General features: G+C 38.1%; 2 protein-coding genes across 13 annotated transcripts in view; one reads left to right on the top strand and one right to left on the bottom strand.

Annotated features, from left to right (window-relative positions):
* Positions 1 to 1291: 1291 nt before the first annotated feature.
* SKP2 (S-phase kinase associated protein 2) overlaps positions 1292 to 21649 on the bottom strand; it is a 55830-nt gene continuing 35472 nt past the window's right edge. The window contains exon 11 of the mRNA XM_006090120.3: positions 1292 to 1307. The gene's annotated coding sequence lies outside the window, so the exon portion shown is untranslated. The remainder of the gene's footprint in view (positions 1308 to 21649) is intronic.
* The window catches only part of NADK2 (NAD kinase 2, mitochondrial), a 30152-nt gene continuing 13086 nt past the window's right edge, over positions 4584 to 21649 (top strand). For 9 of the 12 annotated variants that reach the window (XR_002829631.1, XR_002829627.1, XR_002829625.1 and 6 more), the window contains exons 1-9: positions 4584 to 4672; positions 5516 to 5604; positions 6424 to 6505; positions 11020 to 11103; positions 11883 to 12019; positions 15493 to 15571; positions 16336 to 16368; positions 18046 to 18111; positions 19616 to 19711. Coding sequence is in view for 4 of the 12 variants with exons in the window: in XM_023755004.1 (XP_023610772.1) it covers positions 6435 to 6505; positions 11020 to 11103; positions 11883 to 12019; positions 15493 to 15571; positions 16336 to 16368; positions 18046 to 18111; positions 19616 to 19711 (566 nt within the window). In the remaining 8 variants the exon portion in view is untranslated. The remainder of the gene's footprint in view (positions 4673 to 5515; positions 5605 to 6423; positions 6506 to 11019; positions 11104 to 11882; positions 12020 to 15492; positions 15572 to 16335; positions 16369 to 18045; positions 18112 to 19615; positions 19712 to 21649) is intronic. The other 3 variants (XM_023755005.1, XM_023755006.1, XM_023755007.1) reach the window with 3 other exon arrangements.

The following is a 21649-nucleotide window of genomic DNA, read 5'->3' as shown; positions in this document are numbered from 1 at the left end:
TAGAAACAGTTGCCCCCGTTAAAAGGCAGTCAGCAAGCCGGTGGAGCAGGAGGTTGGAGTCAAGTTTGTGTTGGGGTGTGAAATGGGGGGTGAGGCAGGGAACACGATCAGAAGCAGGTGTTTCTGTTTTGGGACAAGGCTATGTCCCTTGGGCGGCACTCCCGATTTCACGAGATCTACTTTTTAGAAATGTGAAATGCCATGCACCCATCAGTACTAGTATGCTCTTCATACAACTTTATGGAAACCTCCCACAACCATTTAAAATAGTGCACTCGATTGGGATGCGCAGAGTGCGGGGTTTGTGAGGGTTAGGAGGTTGGAGTCATTAGGCCCAGGTAGTGTGGTTAACTTGCTTCCTGAGTCTTTTTAACTTATCTGGGACCCATGGGTGGAAACAGTACTCTGTGTAGTGCTGGCAGTTTTCAGCGTGCTTTTACCTAATTCAGCATGTGAGATACCAAGACCCCAGACCAAGGGTCCTCAAACTTTTTAAACAGGGGGCCAGTTCACTGTCCCTCAGACCGTTGGAGGGCCGGACTATAGTTTAAAAAAAAAACTATGAACAAATTCCTATGCACACTACACATATCTTATTTTGAAGTAAAAAAACAAAACGGGAACAAATACAATATTTGTATTTGCATGTGGCCGCGGGCCGTAGTTTGAGGACCCCTGCCCCAGACAGACGGGTATGTTGAAACGGGTTAGCTTTTTCAAGGCCTCAAGAAAATGGGTGGCATCCGAATTAGATTAATTATTGGACTTCTGAAATAGATTGCCACTCATCAAAACTTTTTAAATATAGGCAAATCAGTACAAGCGAACTGCCTAGTGTCCCCGCACAGTATCTGAAGAGAAATCTCTACTAGGTAAATATTTGTCTATCACTGGGTAATGCTGTTTGGGATAAGAAAACTTTGAAGTAAAACTTGTGGACTATAGAACACAGTTTTGAAATAGTTGTTTTTATTTCAGTGGAGTATTATTGGGTTAGTTTTCTCATTTCTACTAAGGCCAGAGATCAGGAATAGGCCGAAGAATACTAGTCGGGGTGAAGTTGTTCGACAGTGGGATTCTGGATTAGGAATGGAAAAATGATTAATATTTTTTGCTGTTTTGTTGGGGGTAAAAGATACTAAGGTATACAAATCATGTGAATTGGGTATAAAGGAGAGTAGCCAAGTGCTTAGTTGTGTCGTTGGGCACCATGGTTGCTGTCTGTAGTGTCATGGTAACCTGCAGAGGCTTCTCTCTTTATGGTGGTGGTTGTGTTGCAAATAGATCTGTTAGGTTACTTAGGTTACCTGTAAAAATGCAAAGGGAAGATGAGGGTGGAATACCAGTACAAGTTTATATCCTGAAGCCTCATGGTTTTCTAACTTTGTGGAAACATAAGCAACTAGAGGAAATATTTTTAGTCAATAAAGCATGTACACAATAGGTTTACATCCTTCAAATGTCATCATTTACTCTTTCATATTGGTTACATTGCTTAATTTTTAAGTCTTGCTTTTCCCATCCCCTAACTCGGCGGTTCTCAACCTGTGGGTCGCGACCATCAGAAAACACATATAGCATATCAGATATTTACATTACGATTCATAACAGTAGCAAAAGTACAGTTATGAAGTAGCCACGAAAATAATTTTATGGTTGGGGGTCACCACAACATGAGGAACTGTATTAAAGGGTCGCGGCATTAGGAAGGTTGAGAACCACTGCCCTAACTGATGAATGACTTCCTGTGAGTTGAGGATTTCTAGTCAAGGATTTTCTCTCTACTGGCTCATGACCTTGCAAGGTTTAATTAAGCTATTATTACAATTTATATCATGAGATGTAACATGTTGGCAAATGTGGAACTTTTAGTAACAGAATCCAAGAGTCTCACAAATTAGACCTTTAGATGAATCAAAGCTGATTGGAAAAGTTTTTGACATCATAAACATGTCTTATTGGTCAAAAAAGAAGGTGTTACTGAAAAATACTTTGATCTATACGAAATAAGAAATGAGCAGTTTCCACTCTCCTCTCCCCCAACTGGAGGTGTTAACAATCTCAGATGCAGCCCCCTTTAATGGTTCTCATTTATAGTATTAAGATATATTTTCAAAATGGGATAGAATAATTGCATTTAGCAGCCCCTCTATTATAGGATTAAACTGTCCCTAGATATTGCCTTGTTAATAGCTTTGGGACATGTAGTGCCTTGGATTTTGTTTGCCTTACTCTGTTTTCTGAGAACAATGGTGTAGCTTGGGTTGTAGTTCTTGGGCACATAATACTTTTGCCACGTGGTGTGCAATGAGTATAGTGTATGCAGTATGTGTGTTTGTCAAATTAAAGAACGTGATCTGGAGTGCTGCCCGAGCCTCCTAACGGAAACCTCACTCCTCTCAATCTTCCAGACACAGGCACCAGCGTGGGCTATCTAACGTGAACATCTGGCCACTTCACGCTCTGCTTAGAACTCCCCCAAAGCTCCCCATAACCTGTGGAGTCAGCTAGGGGCTTTGTTAAAATGAAGATGCCTGGACCTCAGTCTCCCCACCCCTCCAGGATTCTGATTGACTTGGTGGAGACCTCCCAGACTCTGCCTTTCTGAACCACACCCATAAAGCTGCTGACTCAGCATTTTAAAAACACACTCTCGCCCTAGCCGGTTTGACTCAGTGGATAGAGCGTTGGCCTGTGGACTGAAAGGTACCAGGTTCGATTCCGGCCAAGGGCACATGCCGGGATTGCAGGCTTGATCCCCAGTAGGGGCCATGCAGAAGGCAGCCAATCAATGATTCTCTCTCATCATTGATGTTTCTATCTCTTCCTCCCTCTCCCTTCCTCTCTTAAATCAATAAAGAAATATATTAAAAAAAAAAAACCCAAAAAAACACGCTCTCCAGGTTTGCAAGTGATCCCGGGATCACACTTTGAGAAACTGCTATGGATGAGCCTGCGTTATCTGTAGTGCCCAACAAGTCCCTTCACGAAGTGGCTCCTGTCTGCCTGTTGAACTTCATTTCTGCTTAATCCTTGTCTTATGTGTGCTTCCAGAAATAATCTATACACACAAATCAACACAGTGAAACATTCTTTTTCTTTGTCTCGTCTCTTTGCTCAGTGATAACACGTTTAAGCTAGTCTGCACCTGTTCTTTTCATTGAAGAGAGAGAGAGATGTGAGTGATAAACTTTGATTGGCTGCCTCTCCTAGATACCCCCACCCAGGGATCAAACCCGCAATCTAGCTATGTGCCCTGACCTGGAATCGAACCCACAACCTTTTGGGGTGACACTCCAACCAGCTGAGCCACCCAGCCAAGGCTATTTTAAAACTCTTAACTCAGTACTTTTAACAAAAGATTGGGAAGTTAGATGTTAAAATATAATTAATACAAATCATCCTGGAGTAATAAGATTATATTGAATTAAGATTTTTTCATATATGCATCTTCCATGTTGTATTATTGTATAACCTTTTAAAAAAGTAAAAAACATTAAAAGTCTATCTAAATTGGTTTTACTTTAAAATCTGTAAGTAATGATTTAAAACAAAAATATATTTAAAATTGCATTTTAGACAGGTACTTAAAACTGATTTTGTATCATAAAGAGGCAAGGTGTAAGGGAATTTGGATAAGGAAAGAAAATAATAATGCTTTTTTTGTTGTTAATCCTCACCTGAGGATATGTTTCTCCACTGATTTTTATTTTTATTTTTAGAGAGAGTGGGAGGGAGGGAGAGAGATAGAGAAACATCGATGTGAGAGAGACACATCTATTGGCTGCCTCCTACATCCCGACCTGGCCCGGGATGGAGCTTGTAACCCAGGTATGTGCCTTTGACTGGAATCGAACCTGCGACCCTTCAGTCCTCGGACCGACGCTCCAATCACTGAGTGAAACCGGCCATGACTAACAGGCTTTTAGTTCTAGCGGATAAATTTCCTACTTGATTAAATGGACGTTTGTTGAGGATATTTCTAAACTTCTAACATTTTACTTAATGGATTATTTAGAAGACATGCTTTAAAAGGAGAGTATTAAATAGTAAGATAGTAACATTATAAAATGTCACTCCAATGGACTGGGAGAGAGAGTTCTTGAAAGATACATGTCTTTATATCTAAAAGTTATCTGTTCTGAGAGCTAACCAGCCTTTGTTTGGATTAAGGTAAATACCAAATAGAGTTCATAAATCTAAATACAAGCGAGCTGCAAATCCAAATGGAAGAAAGTCAACTGCCTGATAAAATATTAGTTGATCCTTGATTTTCAGTTAGCCATATGCAATATATTATAAACCCATTTAAAAAATAAAACACTCAAACTGTAAAACAGGCAAATGATGAGATCCTATTGACTAGATGACTCAGGAAACTTGATGTATTTGGTATTAAAATAAAATTGTGATTTTTCTGAAATCAGACTTCCTAGTTCAGTTTAGACTTAAGTTTCACAGGTAGTCATTAAAATGTGCCTTCAAATAAAAACTGCATTTTGTTTTCTATAGGGCTTTTTAAAGAAATGTAATATGTACTTTATATCATGTAATAAGACAACACTTGTTTTATTTTTATGTAGCTTGCATTGAAAGGCTCTAGCTACAGTGGACTGCTTGAACGACATCATATTCACACCAAAAATGTAGAGCATATTCTAGATAGTTTACGGTAAGTCTGTGATTGGATTTTGGGTGGGCTTTTGTATTCAGGAATTCTAATTTTCTCTACCTAGCAGCTAATCATTAGATTTTGAAATAAAGATGTCCATTATAAAATCACTTTCAGAAAATTATATTGTGGTTAATGGACCTGATATTGTAGTATTTCTAAGGAAATTTTTATTATACTCTGAAAATTTCCCAGTTTTTCAGTTATTATTTGGTCTGCCCAAGAAGTGCCTTTTCTACAAAGGGTTAACTTGTACACAGCAGGCTTCAACTGTATGTGTAATGTTTTTTGTTTGTTTGTTTTCCGTTATTCCTTTTTTTTATGTATGTGTAATGTTTTGTTTCTTAAAATACTGGATTGGTTATATGGGTATTCATTGTAATCTTTGAATGCCTAAGAATCATCATTATAGAAACCTGTTAATTTGGGGTAAATCTAGTTAGTTGATGTGTATACAGGAGAATCAGTGTAAGAACATGCAAATTAGAAAGTAGTCACTATTTTAGGGTCTGGCACTCAAATGAATATATATTGGATTTAAAATAATGGCTATTCAGTTTTATAATTTAAAAATTGTCTTGCATTTGTCAGTAGCTATAAAAGATGTTTTTAAAGAGATTGGGATAGTCATTAACTTTCAGTTTATTCATATGCTTCATGACTTATAGTTAATTGGCTGTTGCAGTTAAAAGAAAATGAAGCTAACCTTACAAAGCTAAACATAAATTTGTTTATAAAACAAAATAGTTTATTTTACATCTTCATTGTAATAATCTGCCTCAGAAAACATCCTTGTGATGCTATTAGTGGAGCTTTTATATAACCTTTACTTTTTTACCTTAGGAACGAGGGAATTGAGGTCCGTCTAGTAAAGAGGAGAGAATATAATGAAGAAACTGTTCGATGGGCAGATGCCGTCATAGCTGCAGGAGGTAATAGCTTTACAGATAAAGATGGGGGGTGCGGAGATGCTCGTTAGGACGCCTGCTTCCCAGTAGCGGTGGTTGAAGCCTGCCATAAGATAAGGTTGTGGGTTTTTAGGATCTGTTTACATAGCATGTCCCTTTTTTAGTGAATGATGTTACTTTGAGGTTCCATGCATATATTTCTGTGTCTATTCAAGGTGTGTATTTAACTTCAAGTATGATTCAGAGGATTAGTGGTTAGTTATGCCAATCTTGAAAAAAAATTAAAGTTGTTTAAGAGTTTAATGAGATTAGATAAATTCCATCCCTCTCTGGCCCCAATATACATACACTTTTTCCCCCCTGAGCTTTATTATTAAGTTAGTGAACATTCTTTCTAAAGCTTTAAGTTGACAGCATTTGTTGGAGAGAATATTCTGAAATTGGACACTTGGTTGGACATATTCTCATTAAAATAATTTGTGAACTTGGACTGATGTTATGAGAGAAAGAAAGAGAATCAGCTAATAGAAGTGATAAGATTAGAGTAGGGTTCCCAGTTAGGGAGTCATCTAGTGGGTGAAGGTCAGGGCTACTGCTAGCCTACAATGCCAGACAGCTCCCCACCACAAAGAATTACCTGGGTTAAGACGTCAATCCTGCCACTGTTGAGAAATCCTAAGTGAGAGTGGAGAGAGTATGCAAAGGGACGATGGGTAGAGAGGAGGTGGAATAGACTGCGACAGTCAGGATGGGATGGCGGCGGTGATTGTTGAAAGTACTGGAGTTCAAATGACGTTAGAAACCAGTTTTATAACAAGTCTGGGTCTGTCTTCTGGCCTGTAGGTGATGGCACAATGCTTCTGGCAGCAAGTAAAGTGTTGGACAGACTTAAGCCAGTGATTGGAGTGAACACTGATCCAGAACGGTAAGGAAAAACATGTTGTTTGGCTCTTTTTTTTTTTAGTGTAATACACAAGAACACTGATGCTTTCTTTGCATAGTATCTGTGTGTGATAAATCTTAACATTTGGAAGCTCCTCGTAATTGTCTGTACCTGGTCATATTGCTGGGTGTGCTGCTACAAGGAGTGATGAGTTAATGTTCCATCTTCTGTCCTTTCTAATGGTTCTCGGTGACAATCCTGGTTATGCGTACACTGATTTTTCTGGTGACTTCATTGACTTGGTGAAGAGACCAAATCCTGTTATCATTTTTTTCCTTCTTTCCTCAGCTTCGCTGACATTCACCCCCATTCTGTTCAGCTGCCCATAGCTGTGATCATACCTGAGCTTTATGATCATCTAGAATTTTCCCATCTCTCAAGTCTGTCTTTGACTTTTACCGAGTTGATCCTCTCTATTTCCTTCATTTAATTCTCCCTTATTCACTTTCTTGACAAATTTCTTAATTTTTTTGTATTGTTATCTTTCTACTTAATCCTAGATCAGTTTGTTATCCTCTCTATTCCTGTATCACCACTGTTGAGACCATCCGGGGAAAAAAATCATAGACACTTGGCCTTGGTGGCCCAAATTTACTTCCCATTTGTAGTTTCTAGCACTTAGAACTGTACTCTCAGTTGTTCGATTAACTTCCTATTTGGCCCAAGTCCTCTCTCTTCCCCATTCCCTGTGGCAGCTCCTTCAAGAGTGGCTCTTCAACTTCGTGTCCTCCCTGCTCTCCTTCAACACACCCTGCTCCTCTCTCACAAAGGAAATGGAAGTCACTGGATTAGGACTTCAGCTTTTCTCACACTTAAAGAAAATCTTGTTCTGTTCCCTTTTTTCCTCTCTCCCTTCACACATGATTTCCTTTTAGGCTAAACCTTAAGACTCCCATCTTTCAAGAAATTTTAATCAATTCTTTACCCTGTGTCACGCTCTTGGTTATTTCCCTTTCCTTTCCTCTATCCCAAAGCTGGGTATCTCCACTGTCTTTTTTTTTTTATTTTCTAAACCTTAGCAGTCTTCTCCGGATTCACCCCCAACCAGTTCATTGATGTTGCCTTTGCCTCATAAAGTGATGATACCCTGGTTACCAAACCCACTGGACACTTAGCTCTTGTTTTACTTGATTTCTGGGAAGTTTTTGGTGCTAACTGCCCCCTTGTTGCATCCGTGCGTCTTTGGCATTATGATGCCCTTTCCTTTCTACCTCTATGGCTACTTCTTTTCACTATCTCTTGATGGATCTTATTTTTTGGTCACTGCTTATATACTGGTGTTTTCACATATTATCCTCTGGGCTATACTGTCTCTAGAATAACAGATTAATATCTATGGTTTTAACCTGGTGACTTGAAAATTCTTATATCCAACATTGACTGTTTCCATTCTTACTCTTATTTATATTTCTCCTCCCCACTGCAGCCAGAGTGATCATTTTATGAAAGTTTGATGCTATTTTGTGACTTCTCTGCTCAGAATCTTATGGTGATTGCCATTAACTCAGAATAAAATCTAATTATTTACTATACTGGGGTGACCAACTCATCCTGTTTTGTCAGGGACTGTTTGTAAAGGCTGTTCTTAAGTGCACATGTAATGTCTGAGCATCTGCTAACACCATGGGTGGAGGCTCACATGTGGAGGCCTTTTGCTAGTGAGGAGCTCTTTTGGTATTTGAGGTAGCAGGACCTGAAAGAATAAGTAGTTTTCCATAAGGCTGTGTTCTTTTCATGCCGTTGTGTGCTTTTGCCTCAAGTGCCCTTACACCTCTTTCTCATTGGAGTAGTTCTTGTTCATTCCACACTGGTGCCTCTCCTGGGCTCTGACTGCAAGTCCTTGGACAGGCAGTACTTATCTCTCTATTATTTTTGCTTGATTCTTTCTTCCATTTGACTGATTTCCCTGAGTTCAGGACTTTGTGCTTTACTTTCTCTATCACTATTATAGTATTACTAGAGGCCCAGTGCACAAAATTCATGCACGGGTAGGATCCCTAGGCCTGGCCTGTGATCAGGGCCAGTCTTCCCTGGCTGCTGGCAGCCAGCCCTGCGCTCCACCACCGGTCGCCCTCTGTGTGTGGGGCAACCAGTGGGGCGATTGGGGCCCCGGCGCTGCCCCCGTCTGCTGCCACCCACCCCACGTTCCCCATCAGGCGATTGGAGCCTGCCAGCTGGTGGGGAGGGACTGAGAGGTTGGCTGGCAGGCCCTGATCCTGTGTGCGCATCATAGCCGACCGGTCGTTCCGCTGTCTGGTCAATTTGCATGTTACGCTTTTATATATGTAGATATATAGTCACTAGGCAATAAGCATTGAAATGAATGATTAATTAAATGATCTCAGGGAGCAGGGCTAGGACCCCATCCTAGTTGAGTTAATATTCCCTGAGCATAAGGAATTGAGATCATTGGTTCTGTGATTATTTTTTTATTAACTTTATTGTTGATGTGTATGTATTTTAGAACTTTTAATGAACTATTTTTATATCTTTAAAGTAAGAGATTCTAGGTATTTTATACAGTTTATTAAAACATATTTAAAAAGATGACTTACTGCTCATAATCTTATGAGGATTTTGAAACTATAAGTAGGTGGTGTTGCCTCTAATTTTTACCTAGAATAGTAGGTTTTAGAAGTCCGTTGTTTCTCTCCTTTTCTTCAGGCAGAAGTAGATTAAGCCTGTGGGCTTGTTCAGTAATTCAGGTTGCCTGACTTCTTTTTTTAAAGCACTATGGTCCCTCACAACCTTAAGTAAGCCCAGAAGTTATTGTTCAACTTAAGTTTCTTTTTCTCTGTATTAGGTATCAAATGCCGCATAACAAATCTCCCCAAAACTTAGAGGTGTAAAACAACAATCATCACTGATTATCTCTCAGGATTTCTGTGTCTCAGGAATTCAGGACAGCTCAGCCGGGTGGGTTTGGCTTGGGATCTGAGGAATTTATAGTCAGATGCGCTTGGACTTCAGGCCATCTAAAGCCTTGCCTTGGGCTGTAGGATCTACTTCTAAGATGGCTCACTTACATGGGCTCATCTAAATGAAATGTGTAATTTCTGTTTGTGTCTTTTGTATTCTGCACCCATTCTACTGAGACATTTCAGTGCTTAATAATTAGAATGTGATAGAGGGCATATGGTAGCCAGCCTCCAAGTTAGTAGCTTCCTAGTATTTACACCTTTATGTGGTTCCCTACCCCCTTCTATATGCAGTCAGGCCTGGCCTCTGACCAGTAGAATATGGTATGCCTGTGTGTGGCTTCCAAGGCTAGGCTGTCACTGGTATTGCAGCTTCTATTGCAGCTTCTTGGACCGTTCATTCTGGGGTAAGTCAGCCACCATGGTGTGAGATACCTAAGCCCCCTGGAGAGGCTCCCTGGAGAGGAATCAGGCCTCTTGCCAACAGCTGGCACCAGTTTGCCCGCCATGTGAGTGAGCCACATTGAAAGAGAATCCTCCAGGCTAAGTCAAGCTTTCCGATGCTTAGCTCGCTAGCTGAGAATCTGACTAACCTCACGAGGGATCGCCTCTCCTGAGTGTTTTAGACCTGCAGTTGACCTCAGCAGATATTTTCCATCAAATGACTGTTAATACCTTTTATATACTTAGCACTATGTAAAGTATTGCAGTGGACATAACGTTTTTTAACCTCAGTGTTGACCTCTCAGATAAAGAAATTGACTAGTCACAACTTCATGAAAACCTTGTTTTCTGCTCTTCACACTTACACGTTAACTTACAGTATTACCAAGAGTTTGTTTTGCCAAGTCTACTCTCAACCTTTCCTTCAAGATTGAAGCCATCTTTCTTTCAAGACTGATAATCATTGCGCTTCCCGGACACCTTTCATCACGTTAGGTGCTATATTCTCTCATCTTTCTGTAGCAGCTTATAGGCAAGCTTAACACTTTGCAGTTTGCAATAAAAACATCTGTCTTCTACATCAGGCTGTTTACTCCTTGAAGGAGTTCATCCTGATATGGTTTTTTGAGAAAATGAAACAGTACATTGGATTAAACTGAGTTTTAGTGTCTAGGAATATTTTAAATGATGTTTAATTTAAAAGGGATTTATAGTTCAAAACACTTTCACATCAATACTTTGAATCCTCAGAATAACCTTTGTAGATTGGTGGGTTTATAGCATAGAGATGAAGAAGCTGGTGACTTGCCCAAAATTAATAGTTAGATAATTTCAGGGTAAGATGCAAACACCACTGTACCATCAGACAGTTTTGCAAGGTGGTCAGTCTGTGGCAAATTTGCTGTTATTTTCAGTTTCACTATAATGTGGAAATTAAGTAGTATTGTGTATTGTGGCAGTAAAGCTGGATTTAAACTATGTCTATTCTTTTTTGTTTTTGTTGAAAATAGACAATTTTGTGGCAAAAACAAATTAAGTATAGAGTTGAAATTTAAAAAAATTCATATCTGATTTTTGAATTAAGCCTTTTTTCTTCTTCCTTTTACACCACCCCCAACTCCTTTTCAAACGAAGGTCTGAGGGTCATTTGTGTCTTCCTGTTCGCTATACACATTCCTTCCCAGAAGCCTTACAGAAGTTCTATCGTGGTGAGTTCAGGTAGGAATTTCTTTCTGTTGTTATATAAATATCTTAATAAAGGTGTATCATTAAAATACTGTTAAACGGAATTAGATACTATTTGATTAGTCCACAATTATAACAGTAGCCATAAAACGTAATATACTAGCTGAGTCACAAACACATCTAACTTACCTTATTCTAGTCCAATCAGAACTATATAGAGAATCCCTGACACATGCCACTTGGCCTATATGTAATTGTAAATAGAGGGGTTTTTTCCTTCAGTGAGATATACGCCATGTCTCTGCTTTCTTAGCCTTGTTACATGATCTTAGAAAGATAGTAAAAACTGTTGGTTAAAACTGAGTGTTCAGACCTTCTGAGATTTTATGTTTTTTATCCTCCTCTTCTCCCACCCAGAATGACTGAGAGTTCCTCCCTTGCTGAGATTCTTGGTATCCCTGTCTTACAGATTAGTGTTTCTTAAGCAATGGAGATGGTTTTTTTCCATATTTCTTTCACTGAATTTGTTCAGTGGTCAGACTACCTTGATAAAGAATTTGACTTTAATTCAAGTTATTTGGGACATTTTGTACACATAGATTAAATATTTCCATTATGATCGAACAAAGAAATAAACTTCTAAATCTGTCTTTTAGCAGGAACCTGTGAATTTTAGGTGTTTCTAGTATAATTTGTTCCTGGAACAAGTAGGTTTTTTAAATGAATTTTTAATTTGGTGCAATTACAATGTCTAATTCTTAGTTTAATTTATTCTGTCTTAACATAACTTGCTTTTCATTCACTCTTCCCAGGTGGTTATGGAGGCAGCGTATCAGGTTATACCTTGAAGGGACTGGCATCAACCCCGTTCCTGTGGACCTTCACGAACAGCAGCTGAGTTTGAATCAACACAGTCAAGCCTTCAATGTCGACAGAGTTCATGATGACAGTAGGTGGATTGGGGGTTAGATGTGTTTTGGTCAATATTTAACTTATAGTTCTTTTGATGTCTAATTTCTAAAAGTAATACTTTATAATTAACTTACTTCAGTACTTACGAAAGTACTGACAATACTTACGAAAGTACAGTGAACTATTTCAGGTGTAAAACTTACTATGATTAGACACTGAAGTAAGAAATATAGCATATTTCTAAGAGAAATGTTTTCTAGGATGGGTTTGAAAATGTCCAAGGGGGTAGATGATATTTAAGGAAAGATTCTTGGCCTTAATCTTTGAAAGGTCAAAAAGGAAAAATAAAGCAGTAGAACTAAAACGAGCTAATCTGTGGAAGATTTCATAATAATTATATATTCATATAGTTACATTTAAACATATTTACTATAGTTATAGTTACTGATTAAAACATTTATGTTGCGAAATTTTGCATTCCAGCCTTCAGATTTGTTTCAAACAATTGTGTAAGCTGCTAAGAGAATTTTAGCATAGGGTGATATGCAGCTTTTTGTTATAAGTAGTTAAGGTGAATTCTCATTTTTGAGCCTATTTGTGGATTACTGGTACATTTTCCTACTTTTCTCCTAGCTCTAAGACTTTCATGGTGCAAGACCAGGAAAAGCTACCTTTACATATCTGTTTTCTGTGTCTGTTTCTGTCTTGTTGTGGTACCTAATGTTTATCCACCCCCGCTCTGTGAGTTTTCATGGTGATTATAGCTTTAGAGGTTAGCGTGTTCCTAACTTGTGTGTGTGTTCATGTCATGTTTTAAAGATGTTCCTTCTCTCCCCAAACAAAAATCATTTGATTTTAGAAATCTTTTAAGTAATTACATGCATATAAATTCCCATTACTGATTTTGAAAGGCTGCAGCAACTGTTCACTAAGATTTAAAAATCTTAGCTAGAAATTTTACTTTGTCCCACACCAGAAGATGGTTAGGTTCGGCTCTTTTCACCCAGTCTTATAGGAAAGAGATAGATTGGTATTCAGAGGCTCATTGCTCAAACTTCTATGTCAGGTTCACTGTTTTTAGCTCATAATTTAAGTTAATGTATTATATAGAGAAGCAAAATTACATATAAATTGAGTAGTACCCAGGGCGTTCATATAAAACGTAGGCATCAGTCTTTGAATTAAAAGGACCCACAAACCACTTGAATAATTATGTTAAAAGGCCCCACAAGGTATGCCAGATTGCCGGGATAAAAGAAACTCCTGCAGGTTTCCAGAGCAGGAGTGAGAGTGGTCGTGGTGGTGATTGTGATGGGAGTAGGTTATTACATTGTAAAGAATTTGGAATCAGAAGAGTTTCAGATTTTTTATGTTAATATGGGAGATTGTGTTAATTATTGAGGTAGTTATTAATATTGTTGATACCATTAATAATTATGTGATATTTATCATGTCTAGGAACTAGTTTGGAGTGTTCTATTTATGTATTTATTTTTAAATATATTTTTATTGATTTCAGAGAGGAAGGGGGAGAGAGAGAAACATCATGCCTCCTACACACCCCTTACTGGAGATCGAGCCCGCAACCCGGCATGTGCCCTTGACCGGAATCAAACCCAGGACCTTTCAGTCTGTAGGCCGACGCTCTATCCACTGAGCCAAACCGGCTAGGACTGAAGATTTTTGATAGCTTTATTTTCTGAGACAAAATTGAGAAAGAGTTCAAGGTATAGCTCCTATTTCCTATTTAAATTCTTTTCATGTTGGCAGGAAACATTTCCTAGTAAGCTGCCACTTGGGATTTTTGAATATAGGTGTAAGTTTGTGATTATAAATATACCACCATGTTGATCCCTTATTTAGCTTTCTAATTTAGAACAAAAGATTACAGAGGGGAAAAAAATAGGTTTTTTGACTTTTCAGTTTAAAAAGGTCTGATGTAACTTTAAACAAAAATTTTCATTGTATGTAGTATAATCTGCCCTTAGCTAGATTGTATTTGTGTAAAAATTAATGAAGAATTCATTCTTGTTACCTATATACCTTCAAAGGAACATAGAGTTAGTTTATTTATTATTTTTTAAACATTTTTTATCATGTAAACCTAGTAACTTCCTTATTTTCAAGGCTGCTTTTATTAATTTAGATAAGTGAATGGATATGCTAAACAATCCCAGAATTTCAGTGGCTTAACTTAATGAAGGTTTAATTCTAGCTCCTCTCACTCACAGTCCAAGGTGTGTTCAAACAACTTCCAAACAGTGGCTCCTAGCATCTAGGGCAGTGGTTCTCAACCTGTGGGTCGCGACCTCTTTGGGGGTCGAACGACCCTTTCACAGGGGTCGCCTAAGACCATCGGAAAACACATATATAATTACATATTGTTTTTGTGATTAATCACTATGCTTTAATTATGTTCAATTTGTAACAATGAAATTGGGGGTCACCACAACATGAGGAACTGTATTAAAGGGTCGCGGTATTAGGAAGGTTGAGAACCACTGATCTAGGGCCTCTAAGTCTTCTATTGGATCCTGGGTAGAGGAACTTGGGGGAAAAGTGTGGAGAGCCTTAAGGGAAGTTTTAGGAGCAGGCCTTTGTACTTTTTTTGCTCCTATTCCATAGGCTGTTGCTAGTCCCATGTGTATATCCAGTGTGAGTTGGCCTGAAAACATAGTCTACCAGTATGGCAGTGTGAGAGAATTGCACAGTGTAGCAGTCCCTGTCTCTACTACTGTATAAAAATTCTATATTTAAAAATACACATTTTAATTAATTTTGTAACCCATTCTTTTGGATAGAAAAGTGTTAGTTGGTATTGAGCCCATTTTTTAAGATAAATTTATTGGGGTGACATTGGTCAATAAGATTATTTAGGTTTCAGGTGTACATTTCTAAGATACATAATCTGTATATTGCATTGTGTGCCTATCACCTAAAATCAAATCACCTTCATCACCATATATTTGACCCTAAAATAAGACAGAAAAAGTTAAGAGCCATATAATTTCACTCACATGTGGGATATAAAACTGAAAGCAACAAATGAATAAACAAGAAAAACAAAAACTTAAAAAAAACAGATCTGATTTCTACCAACTGATTTGGTTTCCAATGTGAGCCAGGCATGTAATGTGCTGCTTAAATCCCAAATGCCTCTCCTTTGGAGGTATTTGGTCATTTCACCTCTGAAGTTTCCAGAGTAAAACCTAGTTAAGTGGGACAGTAAGAATCTTGTGAGATGGATAAGTATATTTTAACCACTCTTGAGAAATTGTTTCAAGAAGAATTAAGGTTTATTTTGGAGAGTCAGAAAAGTTCATTGCAGCTGTAATGTAAGATGACTTTGAGGTTTATATTTTGAATACTTTGAGTTACTGTATATGTTAATACTGTTAAAGTATAGATTCTATTACAACAAAATATGAATATTTTAATTTTATAAAATTTATGTCATAACATTGCTAAAATTTAAGAGCTATCTTGGATTTGTTTCTTCATTACCTGCAGGGCCTGAGGCTTCAGGACCCCAGCTTTTGCCAGTGAGAGCACTAAATGAAGTCTTCATTGGGGAGAGCCTGTCATCCAGGTACATTTAAACCTGTGAGCTTGAGTTTGGAATTGAACATGTTAGTATTTTTTACATATTTATTAAATTTCTACAACCTAAGATTTGTGAATAATTAATACTGTCTAAGTAACAGAAATGAATTATTTAATGAAATATTTCTGAAACCTTCATACACATTAATGCATATTAAAGAGAAAGAAGGTTCCATGACCCAAAAAGTTTGTGAAACCCTAGGCCAGTGGTCGGCAAACTGCGGCCTCTTGAATGTGGCTCTTCCACAAAATACCACGTTCGGGCGCACACGTACAGTGCGATTGAAACTTCGTGGCCACACTCAAGGGGCCAAAGAGCGGCATGTGGCTCGCGAGCCGCAGTTTGCCGACCACTGCCCTAGGCTAAACAAAGTTTTTCAGGTTCTTGACTGCAGTATTTCCCAGAGGTGCATTTATATTTATCATCTATGCATGCATAAGAGAATGGTATACTTACTAGGCATACATCGGCAATTGATATAAAACTTTTATTAAAACTTACCTAATTGTCTTAATGATGTTCTTTAAAGCTGATTTGTTTGTTTGCTTGTTTTTATCCAGGATCCAATTAAGGATCTCGCCTTGCATGTGGCTGTCATGGCCCTTTCGAATTAATTAAGAACAGGTCCTTAGCCTCACTCCTGTTTGTCATTCATGATATTAATATTTGAATGGTCTAAGCCGGTTGGTTTGCAAAATAGCCCTTATTTTAGATTTGTGTGATTTTTTTTTTTCCCTCTGCATGATTAGATTCAGCCTAAACATTTTTGTCAGGAATACTACGTAAGTGATAATTGCGTCCTTCTTAGTTCAACATCATAAGGCAAGTATATTGCCAGGTTAAGATTTGTAACCATTATTAGCAAAAAATTAAGATTAATAAAGTTCTTTATTAAAAGTTTTATGGATGAAATCTGTTTTGTGGGTGTTGAATATAACTTACGCTTAAATTGTCAGTCGAGTTTTTTTTGCAAAACTTTGTGTTCATTACCAGTTATAAAATGTCATTAGTTACTAGTTATGAAATGATTGCTATAATATAAAATTTACCTCTTGGTAGTGCTTTAGAACATGCCTTCTCCTTTTTGTATATGTAAATTTGTCTTAATTCAAAAAGCTACCTATGTTTTAGCCAGTGATTTCACTTAGGTAGTACTGGAAAGAACAGAGCCTGATTCAACAGGATGACTTGAACAATTGTTCTGAGTAGTTGTAATTATTTGGATTAATGTAACTTCAGATTTATTCAACAAAAATATATTATGCATTGCTGTGTGTATTATGAGAGCCATTAGGAATATAAAGATGAATAAGATAAAGGTCATGGTATCTTAATTTTTTGGAGGGTGGTGGTAAAATGCATAACTTAAAAAATTATTAAAAGTAAAATTCTTCAAAGTAATAAAAGATATATTCTTTAAAAAACTTAAAGTGTAAAAATATTTATTTTAACATACTAAGACATACTGTATATAAAGTTTTTTTCTTTTGTGTATCAAATATGAAGCAATATGGAAATGAATAATGGGTACATTTCTGCAATAAGAGGGAGAAGGAAGAAAATGTAACTAATTAGTGATATAGTCTGGTATTATTGCTAAAGACATAAGAGAACCACAACTTTAAATGAGATTGGAGAAAGTCTATTAAAATGAATAGATGACAAAGGTAAAAATGGTTTGTGAGTTTATGCTCTTACTCTAGGGAAGTCATTTAATGGCTTATATTATTATGTTTGTATATTTTAAAGGTTGTAATTTCTGAGAGCTGCTAGCAATGCTTTATAATTTGTACTTACTAAAAATCAAATAATGTATGAAAGGAGGGAAACTGGGATAAATTGATAGACTTTGGGCATTCAGTGAAGTCCCAGTAGGAGGTTTTGGTTGAATGCTTTTATTTCCTGTGGCAGTAGTGATTTGGTTGGTTTATCTCTAAATAATGTCTGACGCTGCTGCTTTTTGTGCTCTTTGATGCCTCACCTTACATCTTTACTAAGATAAGGACAGCAGGGGTTGTCTTCGGATGCTATTGGAAGAGGTTTCCCTGTTGACGGTATTAGAGGTTACTTTGAAAGCTGCTATGATATAGACCCTCAGGCAGAAAGGAAGTGACGACCACTTATTAGACGCCTGCGATGTGTCAGGCACTTGCATCTTGTGCCTGTATCACATTTAATGCTCATAGCAACCCTGCGAGAAAGGTAGTTGTATTTACCAGGGGAAAAATTGAGGTAAAGATTTGGAGAGTTCATGGAACTTGTCCGAGGTCGTATAACTAGTCAGCATCAGAACGGATTCCAGATCCTGTGTTAGGCTTCACTGTGCCCTGAGAACTTAAGTGCTTGCTTGAAAACTACGAAGTGCAGCAATATTATTCCTGCCTCATTTATAATGTTCTTAAATTTAAGAACATTTTAAAAGCCCATTTTTTTCTTTTCTCCTATTTGTTCTAACCTAGAATGTCATATTCTTGGGCTGTAGCAGTGGACAGTTTAAGAAGAAGTATACCCACTCTAAAGGGACTGTGAGTTTTATTGCTGCTTTAAAAAAATAATTCCCTGAAACAAAAATTCTATGAGTTGACTAATCTTGATAAACCTGTATGAAAGAATGACACTAAATTTGCTCATTATCTCTCACCTGACTATCACTTTTCTTCTGCACCTCCGCTTCTCTCCTCACTCACCTCTAATCTCTTGTTTCCATGTGATTCTGGCATAGTAGCAACCATTCCAGTGATTTGGCTGGCTTGTCTGTACATAACGAGCTCCTAATGAGACTAAAATCCCTAATTTTCTAAGAAGATATAATAAAGCAATGAAGTAGATTAAATGTGAATATTAAGTGTGCTATCTTTTACTGTTATGAAGAATGCTGAGTTCTGAGAAAAAATGAAAAGGAGTTGTATCATATAAAACCTTCACAGATCCAAAGCTTGGTCGGAGAGATTAAAAGGGTTAGAGCAAGAGTTAAATTATCCCTTGAGTGTTAGTGTCTGCAAGTATGTCTAATAATTAATTTTGAAAAGCTATATTTTATTAAGGGTTTATTTTAACTTTTTTTTTGCTAGAGAAAAATAATCCAGTGTTGATTAGTGACAACATTATTTTAAGTTACAGTTTACAAAATAGACTTTTACATGTTTCAAAAGTTCTTTGAATAGTTGCAAATCACTTATACTTTCATGCAGTTAAAGAATAGTATCATTTTTGCTAGTATCCAGAAAACCCATTTGATGAAATACTGTAAGAAATATAAATCTCTAGTTCTGCCCAGTAGTTCAGTGCTGGTTGAGAATTTTCTTTTGAACTTGTTTGCTTACTATCAACTCAAAAGGCACAATAGTATGTAACTCAACAGAAACGTAGCAGAAACTCCTGGTAACTCGAAGGATTAGAAATAGACTTAAGTATATCAAGGATTAGCCACCAAGAAAGACACTCACCAAAGAATGGTTTTTCTTTTTGAATTCTGAAATGAGGCTCTGTGTGTTTTTTTGTGTGTGTTTTTTTATATATTTCTTTATTGATTTCAGAGAGGAAGGGAGAAGGAGAGAGAGATAGAAATATCAATGATGAGAGAGAATCATTGATTGGCTGCCTCCTGCACACTCCCCACTGGGGAACAAGCCCGAAACCCAGGCATGTGCCCTTGGCCGGAATTGAACCTGGGACCCTTCAGTCCGCAGGCTGACGCTCTATCCACTGAGCCAAGCCGGCTAGGGCGCTCTGTGGGTTTTTGACTCCGTAAAAGCAGCAGCAGCAGCAATGCCAGGTAAAAACCTTAGAAGATGCCCTGTTTGGAATGTGAAGTATTGATAGAAAGGAGCACATAGATCAGAGAGGGACGTAGACATGCAGATTTTTTTTTAACTTTTTCACTTAATATGAGCATTAGCATCATGATGTGTGTGCCTACTACGTAGTCAGGCTGGCCTACATAGATTTCCTCAGTTCTGAAAAAGACTGTGTCTTATTTACTGTGAGCCTCCAGTTCAGCAAATCCAGTGTTATATTCTTAATTCATAGGGCTTCCTACTATGAGATTTCAATTGATGATGGTCCCTGGGAAAAACAGAAGAGTTCAGGGCTCAATTTGTGCACTGGAACGGGATCAAAGGCCTGGTGAGTAACTTGGGATGCTGCTTATCGACTTTTGTGAAATATTTTAAGTAACGTGATGTACTCGTTATCTCTTATCGGCATATCTAAGGCCTGGGATACACAGCAGGCAGCCTGGTGGGGCTGTGTGGGTGGCTCGGTTTCTGCTTCACTCATGGGTTGGGTCTAGAAGTCTTGCCTTGACCGCAGTGCAGCCTAGCTCTGGGCATAATTTAGCCCATCTCACTAGATTTGTAAAGAGGAAAAAGAAGATGAGCAATGTTTCCAGGTACTACATATTTCTTAAAAATGAAGAATATTTTAAATAATAGCAAAGAAATGAAAACAAAGCCCATTACAAAAACCAGGCGCTGGAGGTTTGTGCATTGAAGGTCTGATCAGGGCTAACCTGGGCTCCGGTGTCTTGTTTAGCCTGGAACCTCTTTCTGGGAAGTCTCTTCTGCTTCGTACGTCGCACACACGCGATGCTCCCAGACTTCTCCCTGTAGCAGCCTCCCCTCCTGAGGACAGACTCCTGTTCTAAAATTACCTTGTGGGTAGAGTGGTAGTAGCTTTTCAAATTCAGTGCGTTTAAAACTGGACTTACTGTCTTTGGTTTGTCTGCCTGTGTCCTTGCATTGCTTAATAGTATCACTGTTTACCCTGAGTTAATGCTCTAGAGAAAAAACATTTTTCCTCCAAACCTTGAGTCCACCTTTGAGTCTCCCTCAAACCAGTCTCTAAATCCAGTCAGTGGCACTTCTGAAATCCTTACCCCCACCCCCCCCTTTCAATTTCTACTGCCATTTCTTTAGCCTGGGCGCCACTTTTTAGTGAGTAGTCTTTGTACCTGGCCCTTTATTCTTCTTGCTGTCATTCATCCTACCAACAGAGTGTCATTTCTAAAATGCAGATAAAATATGACTGTACCCCGTCTGTGCTTTAAAACTTTCATAAACTCCTGACTATGTTCAGATTACTCAGCCTGTCGTACAAGGCCCTTTAAGTATGACCTGGAGTTCCTTACCAGCCTGCCGCTGCTCTGCCCTAACCCTCAGCACAGGGGGCACTGCAGGCTACTTGGAATTCTCAGCACAAGCCAGGTTCTCTCTGGGCTTTTGTTTTTACTCAATGCAACTTCTTTCTGCATTGAATACTTGAACGCTCTCCATTTTCCATCCACTGGCTGAAAAATCCAGTCTTCAAATGTCATTCTCTCTGTAGGAAAACTACTAGGACCTAGATTTTTTTTCATGAGCACAATTAACCCCTTTTTTGTCCTCTCGAGCACTTTTTCTCATAGCACTTACCACATTATTAGTTATCTAGTACAGTGGTCGCCAACTGGTGGTCAGTGAGGTCCGAAAGGTTGGCAACCACTGGTCTAGTAAGCTCATACCCAGCTAGTTTGAACAACTTGAGGCATTTAGGATGGTGTCTAGTGTCGCTTTTTTCCCTTGCTTAATTTTTTGTGTGCATATCATAGTACCTAGCACATACTCATGCACATATTTTTGGAATAAAGACTACATGCTCACAAATAGTGCTTATGAAACTATGGTCTGAAGTTTGGGTCATTTAAAATGGAGTTTTAGTTCCTATTTTTCAGCATTACTTTTTAAAACCTTTTATTGTGAAAAAATTTAAATATATACAAGAATAGGAAAAATAGTATAATGAATCCCCATGTCCAATCTTGTGTTTTCTCTGTTCCCCTATATATCCTTTCATCTTATAAAGATCTATTTGTTGTTGTTGTTGTAAATCCTCACCCAAGGATATTTTTCCATTGATTTTTTTAGAGAGTGTGGAAGGGAAGGGGAGAGGCAGAGAGAGAGAAACATCAGTGTGAGAGAGACACATCAACTGGTTGCCTCCTGCACATGCCTGACTGGGGTGAGGATTGAGCCTGCAACCGAGGCATGTGCCCTTCACTGGAATCGAACCCAGGACCCTCAGTAC

The sequence above is a fragment of the Myotis lucifugus genome, unplaced genomic scaffold, assembly GCF_000147115.1.
Source record: "Myotis lucifugus unplaced genomic scaffold, Myoluc2.0 scaffold_68, whole genome shotgun sequence".
Taxonomy (NCBI): Eukaryota; Metazoa; Chordata; class Mammalia; order Chiroptera; family Vespertilionidae; genus Myotis; species Myotis lucifugus.
This window is presented reverse-complemented; position numbering and strand designations above follow the sequence as displayed.